Raw genomic sequence first — 12047 nt, 5'->3', positions numbered from 1 at the left:
GAGATAAGTAAAATTGTATTTTTGGAGTTTTCAATTTCAAAAAATCAAGATAAATTAAGTTTATTGTGATAAGAATGTTGTACCAGCCAATTACAAATTAAGTTCTCACGAGACTATTAATATTATTGTTGTCATTGTCACTATTAAATCAAAAGATGATACTTTAAATTTAGAGTTTTAGTACTAACAAATAAAGCATTTTATATAAAAGAAATGTCTATGAAAACGTCTTTAAAACATATATTTAAAAGGTTAAATAGATGAAGTGTAAAATGCAAATCATCTATAAAAATGATTGATAATCAGACGAAGCATACAATCTATTTAATATTCATTAAATATTTATCATTTATTGAAATTGATAACAAAGTTCACTTTGAATATTTCAGTCCTTACTATAACAAATCAAAAAATTATCTCAAAACTCAAAAATCTGTTAAAGAAAATAACCAAGCTTTCCGTCAGAATTGAATCTCTGAAATCACAGAGAAAAACATATATAAGTCACTACAATAGCTGCTTTGCACTGAAATTACTTTTTCAAGTTTCGTTTGATATGAAAAATTGATAAGTAGTCTCCTTAATTAGGTAAAAGGCACTATTTGGTGAAATGCATCTAATATTCGCATTAAATGTGTTAAACGATTACCTGTCACTACAAGGAAGACAATGAAAATGACAGACAAAGTAAATTCGTGAGTTGAACTCAAAATGTTACAACAATCATCTTCTCCGATCTACTATATAAGAAAATTCAAAACTCAAGAAAAATAACAAACACAATTTTGCTAGAAGCACTAATTGTGATACATTTGTACAGAAACATTCTCTAAAAAACTATTTTTTTTCTTGTATACATTATTTTCTTTGTAATTGGTTATATAATGTCTAAGTGAGACAAACACAACATTTAAGAAACCTTTATAACCATTGGTATAAGGTTGAGTCTAAAGAGGTTTGTGGTTAAAAGAATACTTGAAAGTTAAGCTTGAAGAGACTTGTTGTTGAAATAATATTTGGGTAATGACTTGAAGAGGTCAATCAAGATCACTAGAGCCATAAGGTGATTTGGAAAAAAATACTTAACTTTTAGAAAGTTAGTGAAATTCGATCTAGTTGGATTAAGAATTAAACGTAGTCTCTGTACTTAAAATGAATCGATATAAAAATACTTAGTGGTCTATCTATTATTTTGATTACTCTTTTAACACTTTGTCTATTGCATATATTATTTTACTCATTTGCAAAAAGTACGAGTTTTTGATATTCGCTATTCAACTTCCCTTATAGTAACTATTTTTTCTCCAAAGTTACCTTCATCATTATTACAACTTTTAACACCATAATTATTGTTATTATCATATATTATATTATTATTATCATTAACACCACCATTACTATTAATGATACTATTATTTTTGTCACAACCTATCATCTCTACTATTGCAATCACCACATATACAACAGTTGCAATGGTAGGACTAGATTTGGTAGGAGCGACAACCACTACCACAACTAATATTCTCATTGATATATAAAAGTGATATTTTTTATATGGTAAGGAGATTATCTTATCACAAACAAATATTAAATGTTCCTATTAAAAGCTTGCATTGAATTTTTAATATAAATGTGTAGTTTACATTGCCTCCATAAATTAAAAGGTTGTGTATGTATTTATATAATTACATGCGTTATCTTATATTTAATGTCACAATTTTTATTAAAATAAAAAATATTTTGGTATAACTATTTTTTTACAAATTAAATAATTTTAACATTAATAACGAAGATAATAAATATAAATGTGTAAATAGTAATAAACATTTCGATAAAGATTTTTTTTCCAAATTTTTAGTGTATATGTATGTTTTACACTACCTTCCTACATTATTAAAGAGTCCGGTAGATATATGTATAATTCTACATGTTATCTTATACCCTAGTGGATGCATTTTTTTTATCCATTTGCAACGCTCTACAATATCACGAGATTAAAAATAAGAAAAATTCAATCAAACACAATTCATATTTTAATAATTTCAATTTATTTAAAAATTTAAAATTTCTTATCTAAACACACTTTTAGAAATTTTTATGTTATTTACAAAACTAGTATGTTAAATATATCTTAAAAAAGAGAAAAGACAAAAAAACAAAAAACAAAAAAAATTGAGATATCTTAAAATTAACAATTTTTTGTCATTATATTGTTCAACAAAAGCTATGTCCGTTGCAAATATAACAAACTCCTTATGTGCATTGCTTGGTCGTCATCAAATGGAAGTGATATTTCATATTTATTTGGCAAGAAATTAAAAGATTATCAAATAAAAAGTTATATTAATATTATTTTTTTCTTTATCTAAACACAACTTAAGATAATTTTTTTAGATTATTTATAAAATTAGTATATGAACTATATATTAAAAAAAAACAACAAAAAAAAGTCTTAAAATTAAGAGTATTTTGTCATTTTATTGCTCAGTAAAAAATTATGTTAGTTGCAAATACAACAGGCTCTCCTTATGTGCAATTATTGTTCTTCATCAAATGAAAGTGATTATATATTCATTTGGCGAGAAATTGACAGATTATATATCAAATAAAAAAAAGGTTTTATTATTTAAGACAATAACATAGCTTCGGAGCTAATCATTTCTTAAGGTTTATAACTAATAAGAATTAGATATATATGCGGATTAATAGCAGTGATTCGATAAGCTAGCCAATCTCAAAAGTTGCTCATAATGGGATGATAGGATTACCCTCGCAAGTGTTATTTTGATTATATTTCTAAGGGAGAAGTCAGAGATATCATGTAATATTCTATATATTTATTACACCTATTTTTCATTAAATGTTTTTTTATTATTATAATTTTTACTAATTAATTCAATTCACTTATTTAATGACAGTTAATTATGCAAGTAAGTATGTCAAATTCTATGTTTATGGGGCAAAATAGTTAAAAAGTTTGTGCCTCACTAACTCCTCTTTCATTTAGCTAAAACTTTAAATGATTTGTAAGTTCCCAATAAAAAAGTTTTATAGACAATTTTCATGTACAACACAAATAGAAATGTAAATAAATAATTAAGATATATTTTTTTAAATTTTATACTTAATTAGTTTTTTTTCTTTGTTATGTATAAATTATTAGCAATTTATGTCAATTTTAAAAAATTGGAGGAAGGATATTTATGTTTACTAATGTTCTATACTTTTATCACATTTTGCAATGAGAAAAAGTCATGAGACATTTTTTATGTAAGCGATAGCTTTGAAAATAACTTCTATGGTTAGTTTGTAATTATGTATTGAAATTTTGTTTTAAACTACCAATTCTAAGATAATCTTTATTCATCATAAATTATTAGTTTAAAAAATAAATTTGTTTTTTAAAATAAAAAAATTAAAATTCATGTTGTGAACTCAAATTCTCTATCAAATTCTCGCGTGTGTTTTACATGGTGATGCGTTACGTGCCGAGCTGTTGGCCTTGGAGGATGGCCTAGCGTTTTGTTGGGATGGTGGGTTTCGAAAAGTGAGTTGTGATTGTGATTGCCTGGGTGCTGTTACGCTGTTTCAAGATCGGTCAACGGATAGGGATTACCTGCATAAGCACTATGATGTTATTCGTCGTATAAAGCGCATGCTAACTAGGGACTGAGAAGTTCATGTAAGTCATATTCCTCGAGAGATAAATTCAGTAGCTCATACGTTTGCTAATTGGGGTGTAAGGAACATAGGTTCCAATGTATTTTGGAGGAGTCCTCCAGACTTTATCGTGTTACCATTAGGGAGAGACTCGATGTCTTGAATTGTCTACTTTTTAGTTTTCACTCTTTACCAAAAAAAAAAAAAATTCTCTATTAAAGATTGAAGTTAAAATTATGTCTACTTGAATAATTTGAAGTGCTCATAATTAAGCTTTTAATGTTCTAGTTTTTTTTTTTTGTTTATTTTGATACAATTGGTGCAATAATTATACCCTTAATTTGAAATGCAAAATTAAAATCAATATGTGTTTTTTTAGGTTAAAGTTATGATTATATGATGTAATTTACACATTTATGAATATTATTATCCTGTAGTAATATGTTAGACTTTATAGCTAGTGGGTGGAAACACAAATATATATATTTTTCCTTTTGTAATTAAAAAACAACACATGTACATTATAAATTAACAACATATTTATAATATATATTTTAAATGAATTAAAAAAATAAGTTCGTGGCATCGCACGTGTTACCGATCTCGTTGAAGATAATTTTCAACATTTCTCCATTAGGATTGCAAGATTATATATAGAGAGAGAGAGTATAGCCCGCCACCCCTGTTGATTTTGTTAAGCAGATATGGTCTGCATCAATGCATGTGCAACAAATTAAACAGGGATCACACATAAAACGTATAAATTTTTTTATAGATCATTCAGTCATTTTGTAATTAGTATCCACTTATATATGCTTTCTTAATTACGCACCAGCTTTTTGTGAAAGGGAAAGTTTGGAAGAATTACATTGGTCTTCTTTTCTCTTTGAGGATCTCCCTCATCAGGAAATTAAATTAACGTGGCAAATTACGAAGAAACACCGAATTAACTGACCAATCGGCACATGTATGAATAATACTGAACTATGCTGCGCAACCTCGTGATGTGTGAGATGACCCTGGTGGGATTTGAAGAATAATTTATATATGCAAAACGAAATGTTGAAGTTTCTGTGGGCGCGCTTTACGTGCGTGATTCTCCCTTTTACTGATGGAAAGTAACATTAGTCTCCCTTGGATTCCAAATTCCAAGAGGTATATTTTAAATCCGCCAGTTTTGTACTGGTTTAACTCCATGTCATATGCACGTACCTATTTCGTTGAACATGGAGGCATGAAAATAGGCAGTTAAAAGGGAACATTTTGTATTGTACGTACGTATGGGATCTAAAGAAGACGAACTAGAGCTAAAAGTGTTCACCAACTTGTTTATTTATTTATTTTTGGGAACAAAAATAATGGTTATTTATATTGGAGGCAGCGGTGTTAATGTGTTATTAAAGAATTCTTTATTCTTATTTTTAAGTAATTAAGTTTCTGTTCATGGAAATGAGGGCCCCATGCATGCATGCATGAGATTTGTGCTAAAAAGTCTTCGAATGCCCGTGACCGACCGCATCTCGTGCAATACTCATGTACGGACAAATTATCTAGCGCTGTCAATTTACCATCCCTTCAAATATCTCCACTAAATGATCACGAGCATGCACTTTCTTCTTAGCTTTGTAAATTCTTATCCATCCACTCCTGCTTCTTAAATCACAATATGCCAATGGCAACAAAGCTTCAATAATTTCAACAGTGTTAATTAACGGCACTCATCAACACTAACAAAAGCTTGAGACCCGACTCCTGCTAAAAAGCGACGTTCGAACAGTACTTATGAGTTTAGAGAATCACTGCACTCACGTCACGTCCAAAAATGGCTGAACCACAACTTTGTCCCTTTGCTTCACACCAATGATCAAACGCCTTTTTGTTCCGTGAATTTTTGTATTTACATACATGCACCCGCTTCCATACGTCTGTATTCAAAAACTCTACACTGGCTCTGTGTGTGTTTTAATTTATTTATTAACATTTCCTTCCATCACGTAGAAGCCAGCTCACGTTGCATCATCATATATACCCTTTATAACTTTTGAGCAATTCCTATATATAAAATAAAGGATAAGGATACCTTTTTTTGGGCCATATAAAAGATAATATCAAAAGCTAAGAGAGATAAATTTCCTTAAAATATCTTATATAATTTGAGTTAACTTTGTGGTATATTTTTAAGAAGTGTGTGTAATAGAAGAGAAAAACAAAACACCCTAAATAATTCGAAGGGTGTTTATGTCAATTTACAAGCAGCTCTTGTTCTTGCGTCTATATTAAAGGCCTCAGTCGCCGCCATGCATGCACACCAAGCATTACAGCTACCTTCATCTTTCTCACAGAGTCAGGAACCATGGACGTTAAGTTGGCCACCGCCTTAATAGTTTTGTCTGCAATTTGCCTCAGCAGGGTCATGGCCATTGACCCATGCGCCTCTCAGCAAGATAACTCCGACCTCAACGTCATTCCCATCTACAGCAAATGCTCACCCTTCAACCCACCCAAGGGAGACTCGTGGGACAAGAGAATCGTGAACATGGCCTCAAAAGACGCAGCCCGAGTCAAGTACTTGTCCACATTAGCGGCCCAAAAGACGGTCTCCACGGCCCCAATCGCTTCGGGCCAGGCCTTCAACATCGGCAACTACGTGGTGCGGGTCAAACTGGGCACCCCCGGTCAACTCCTCTTCATGGTCCTGGACACCAGCACCGACGAGGCCTTCGTCCCGTGCTCCGGCTGCACGGGCTGCTCCGACACCACTTTCTCCCCCAAAGCCTCCACCAGTTACGGCCCATTGGACTGCTCTGTCCCGCAATGCGGTCAGGTCCGTGGGCTTTCCTGCCCCGCCACAGGCTCAGCCGCGTGCTCCTTCAACCAATCCTACGCGGGCTCCTCTTTCTCCGCAACACTCATCCAAGACTCTCTCAGGTTAGCCACTGATGTTATCCCCAATTATTCATTCGGCTGCGTCAACGCCATCACCGGGGCCTCGGTTCCGGCCCAAGGGCTTCTGGGCTTGGGCCGCGGCCCATTGTCGTTGCTTTCACAATCCGGGACACTCTACTCGGGGCTATTCTCTTACTGCCTCCCCAGCTTCAAATCGTACTACTTCTCCGGGTCGCTCAAGCTTGGGCCCGTGGGCCAGCCCAAGAGCATCCGCACCACCCCGCTTCTCCGCAACCCGCACCGGCCTTCTCTTTACTACGTGAACCTCACCGGAATAAGCGTGGGACGCGTCCTCGTGCCAGTGGCCTACGAGTATCTTACGTTCAACCCGAACACCGGATCCGGAACCATAATCGATTCGGGCACGGTGATAACCCGGTTCGTGGCACCCATTTACAATGCGGTGAGGGAGGAGTTTAGAAAACAAGTGGGGGGAACATTCTCGAGCATTGGAGCTTTCGACACGTGTTTTGTGAAGAACTACGAAACACTGGCGCCGGGAATTACGCTTCACTTCGAGGGCTTGGACTTGAAGCTGCCATTGGAGAACAGCTTGATCCATAGCAGCGCAGGGTCGCTGGCTTGCCTTGCAATGGCGGCGGCGCCGGATAATGTGAACTCGGTGTTGAACGTGATTGCCAACTTTCAGCAACAGAACCTTAGGATTTTGTTTGATACCGTGAATAATAAGGTTGGCATAGCCCGTGAGGTTTGTAACTAGCTAGTTGGTTGGCTACATTTTTTTTTTTTTTGGTTTTTTCCGTTTGTTGTAGTGGTGGTTTTCTTGACTAGCTAGCTAGTTTTGGATCTTTCGTCGTGTTCAAAAAGTGGGTGTGGGTAAGAGTGAGAGTTTGTGTGGCCACGGTGAATAAGCATAAGCTTGTCTTGTGTGCCTTTGGAATTAAGATATTAAGTCAATGTGAAATACTACTTAGATTGGTCGTTATCGCAAAGAGGGACGACCAATCGATTGTAATGATGTTTGATTAAATTAATAATATGAGATCAATTAGGAAGGATCAAAGATGTGTAATGAACGATGAAACATGTTTTGGTACTATCTATCGGGATAATTAGTTAATTACTGCCAACTCGTGATAATAAGCGGTGGCCCGTCTCTTTTGGAATCTTTTCATTTAATTTATGCACGGAAATCAAGGGTATTCATGAAAGGGATCCACCTTGTTTTTATCTGTATTTTGGACACTCGTAATTGCCACGATGATGACGACGATGATAAATAAGCAAAGTGGTGTGAGTTGAGTTGAGATTTTTTTTCGGTGTAAAAGTACAAGATTAATCATATATTAGCAATTTTGTATTTATATAATTTTTTATACACCGAAAAAGAGAGAAAAAAAGGTACTAACTATTATTGGCTAAGGACTTGCCATTAAAAGTATTATAATTAAAAAGATTAACTTTTGGTTAAACATCATTAAAAGTATTATAGCTCAATTTGAAATTGATTTTGTAACCCCATTCATGATTGAGCATATATATCAGCATGAGCCACTAACAGAACATTACTGGTACATATATACCCATTCATTTGGGTTGTGATAAAAGAAATCATTAGGGTTTCAATACAAATAAAATAGTTAACATTTAAAAATAAATAACTAATCAAAGTAATAATAAAAAACTCCTTCGTAAATGATTATTCAAAAAAACACTTATATTATTTAGCATTTTTAAATAAAAATAGAAAGAGTGCTACAAGTGTGAATTCATTACAACAAAATACATTTTTAATGGTATTTAATATTTATTTTTAGTAACAATAAAAATGACTGTAAAATTTTTTATCAACATTTTCACATTAGTCATTATATACAGTGTCGGTAAAACATATACCGATAATTATTTTGCATGTTGGTAAAAAATTTTATAATAATCGAGAAAAATATATAAATTTTTATAGTATTTTTTTTCTATTGTCACTAAAAGTTTAAAAAATGATTCATAACTTATATATTCTTTAATTACCTTATTTTTAATCGATGTCGGAGTTGTAAGATAAATGTTCTTTTCTATTTATATAGTGGATGATTTGATATCAACTTAGATAAATAAATTATAAGTCTAATTTAACCTTACAAAATCAACTTGTAAGATAAAAGTTATCATCTACTTATATACTATTTAATTATCTTATCATCTTATTTCTAGTTGATGTGAGACTTAAGTTTTTTTTCAATAAATAATTATCGTCAATAATAAATTTTGGTGTAATATAAGTATATTTTTAATAACTATTATATATTAGTCATTAATATTTTTATTAAATAATAAAATAGAAATAATTAATTTATTATAATTAAATAATTAATATTATTGTTAATAATAAATATTGTTGTAATAATTGCTTAATTAATTCAATTCATGCTTTGAAGTAATTACAATGTGCTTATAAGTCAAGTTTTTTAATCATAAACTAATCATAAACAAAATTAATAAATATTAAAAATGATTTCAAATAATTATAGAATTAGCACAAAATTATGCTTTTTTTTATGGCGACAATAACTATCAGAGAAATTATACGGTACTCTTGTATATTTAAAGAGTTTTTGAACTATTTTTTTTATAAATATTTGATCATTTGATTTTATAATTATTTTATTTTTAATATGTTTATAATTTTAATTTCAATATATATTTTCTTAAAATTCTTAATATATATAAGAAATATTTGAATTTAGTGAATATATCTTTGATATATTGTGAGTCATGATAAATTAACTTTTTTTTATATTTGTGTACAAATTATAAGAAGTAAATTGAATAAAAAATTTACAAAATCTCTCCCAACTTCAACAAATAAAATCTTATTGTATTATTCTCAAAATTATTTTGATTTTTATAAAATAATTTAAAACACACTAATATTTAGCAAAAATAAATAATAAATTAATTAAATAGATCATGTGTTTGTTAAGAACATATCATTTAATATAAAATAAAATTTACATTTTATATCATTTTTATTAATTTAAAAAATTGACTGTATCAAATCATTCTAATTTACACGGATGGAAAAGATTATTAACGACAAGAACAATTATCCAACTTAATTCATCATAAATTATATATATAAACTCCCTTAACCACTATATTGACCGACCCTGTATATGTTTACATTATATGATCTTTTTATAAAAACAAACAAGGAGGGGAAAAAGGAGAGGAAGAAGAAGACTAAAATGGAATGATTAATATAATAAAAAAAAATGTTGTATGTTGTATTGGCAATATATAACTCTTGAAATACAACTATACACAATATGATCTTAACACTTAACAGTGACAAAAAGTAAAACATGAAAGAAGGAAAGCACCAACTAAACCTTTTATTATACTTATACATATATGATTTACTCATATATATATATATATATGACCCCTCCAATTAACCCTGGTTCAGCACACATTCTCCCTCCATAGTCCATCCGAGGGTCGATCGTTTACGCATGCTGTTCCACGTCCCCTTCCACAACTCAAACCAGATAAAACGAAGTGTTAAATAAAAATGAAAAACGATGATGATGAAACTCCTCAGCGACTTCACTCTCTCTCTGTCTCCATCTACACACACTCACACATTCATTAACCCCACCATTGGTGCACTGCGACACCCTCATCCCTCAACTTGCCATACAACGCAAGGCACTCCCAATAAGCCCTTCGACTGGTGTCGCCGTTTCGTTTGGGCTTGCACTCCAAGAAAAGCTCGTCCACAAGCCCAATGGAATCAGTCTTCACCATCTCCTCCACCACCTCAGCCTCAGCTTTCATAACCACAAACTCCTCCTCCTTCACGTTCTTCCTCACCCAATCCGACATCCCTATCTCCATCTCCACCGCCACCGTCTCTATGTTATATATCTCAAACGTGTTCCCCCTCGTCGGGTAATTCTTCGCGAACCAATCCGTTCCCTTTTTCTCCGGAAGCCCCACATCGATGAAAACACGCCGAGGGTAACTCTCAAGAGAATCACCCATCAAATCCGGCAAGTACTTGGTGCGCTTCATGTACCTTGATGACTTCCCCGAAGCCGCTCTTGGAGGCTCCAGAAGCACGTCCTCCAGCTTCTGCAACGCCGCTTTCTTCGCCTCGCGCGTGTAACCGCAAAGCTTTCTCGGCGCGACTGCGTTATCGAGGGAAAGCGGTTTGGGTTGGCGGAGGAAGAGGGAGAAAAGATGGTGGGTGTTGATGGAATGAGGCATGGTGGAAGAGAGTTGGTGAAGCAAGGAAGATCTGGCTACGACTAAAAATGAAGCAACGAACACGAACGTGAAGGCCAAGAGCGGCAAGGCGTAACGTGTTTTCATGGTTGGTGAGAGAGTGAATGAATGTGTAGAAGAAGAAGAAAAAGGTTTGCAGAGAGGGGGGAGGGAAAGTAATAATTATTATTAATTATTAGCGAGTGCAAAATCTTGCGGCGGTGTGGTTTCCACCCACAAGGGCAACGCGGTTAATTTGCAACGTTGACCAAAGTGTCAAAAGCTCCCTCATCCGCTGCACCTCCATTTCTTGAATTTAGGACCCAGGTCGATGGTTGTTGTTAAATATTCGGAGCTGGCTATGTTAGCGGCAACATAGTGCTCGAACACCAACTTTCATCGATCACGAATGCATGGAGGTGTTTTCAGGGCTTTTTGGCAATGATGTTTGATTTGATTTATTGCAGGGATGAAGGGTGCTGCTATACGAATGGAGAGGTATTATTATATGCATGCATGAGAGGTCTATATTTGGTACCAACGGAAATTGAGTTACACCATTCACTATTTCCTATAATCCTAATTCCTATGCTTGCTTGCACATATAATTAACCAACCTATATTCTCTTTCCAAAATTCATGCATGGTATGCCCTGGAATTGCTCCTGCCACGTAGGCTTATCTTCCTCCTTCCCCCAATGGAGTACATTATTATACACCTTCTTCCTCTGTCTCCCAGCCTCCTCCTCTTCATCCATCACCATCCCTGTACCAGATTTAACTCAATACTTTCGATGTTATTTATATATTATTTGAATATTTGTCAACATTTGTTAATTGATCGAGATGTTTTTTTTACACTATCTGAGGGTTAAATATATATCTATTCTATGTAAGTAAACCAAAATATGTTTTTATCCTTTTAATTTATGATGAGAATGTAAAACGTTTATTTTTATCTCATGTATTCGAAAGTAGTATTTTAATTTGTGTAATATATAAGTTAAATATTTATTATATATATATATATAAACATAATAAATTTTATATAAATAAATATTATATTTAAATATATAAATCATATTTAAAATTATATAAATAGATATTGAAAATCAATAAATTATATTCTAAATTTATGATAAATAATTTATATTATAATATAATATTAATTTTATTTATTCTTAATTTATTTTAAAATATCAAATTTAATTCAT

At 32.5% G+C, this 12047-nt stretch overlaps 2 protein-coding genes across 2 annotated transcripts; one reads left to right on the top strand and one right to left on the bottom strand.

The window, feature by feature from the left end:
* Window positions 1-5949: 5949 nt before the first annotated feature.
* LOC109797001 (aspartyl protease AED3) lies at window positions 5950-7630 on the top strand. Its single transcript, XM_020356882.3, has one exon. The coding sequence runs from the start codon at window positions 6014-6016 to the stop codon at window positions 7325-7327; it is 1314 nt and encodes a 437-aa protein (XP_020212471.1). The 5' UTR covers window positions 5950-6013; the 3' UTR covers window positions 7328-7630.
* A 2197-nt stretch (window positions 7631-9827) lies between these two features.
* Window positions 9828-11329, bottom strand: LOC109797940 (uncharacterized). Its single transcript, XM_020358115.3, has one exon. It carries the CDS (start codon window positions 10939-10941, stop codon window positions 10216-10218), a length of 726 nt encoding a protein of 241 aa, XP_020213704.1. The 5' UTR covers window positions 10942-11329; the 3' UTR covers window positions 9828-10215.
* Window positions 11330-12047: the final 718 nt, after the last annotated feature.

The sequence above is a fragment of the Cajanus cajan genome, chromosome 6 (assembly GCF_000230855.2).
Source record: "Cajanus cajan strain Asha chromosome 6, NIPB_CcT2T_4, whole genome shotgun sequence".
Classification (NCBI taxonomy): domain Eukaryota; kingdom Viridiplantae; phylum Streptophyta; class Magnoliopsida; order Fabales; family Fabaceae; genus Cajanus; species Cajanus cajan.
The sequence above is the reverse complement of the archived record's forward strand: the minus strand, read 5'-3'. Positions and strand labels throughout refer to the sequence as shown.

Coding starts and splice junctions, on each gene's coding strand:
- LOC109797940 (XM_020358115.3), bottom strand. CDS start 10,941: ATGAAAACACGTTACGCCTTGCCGCTCTTGGCCTTCACGTTCGTGTTC.
- LOC109797001 (XM_020356882.3), top strand. CDS start 6,014: ATGGACGTTAAGTTGGCCACCGCCTTAATAGTTTTGTCTGCAATTTGC.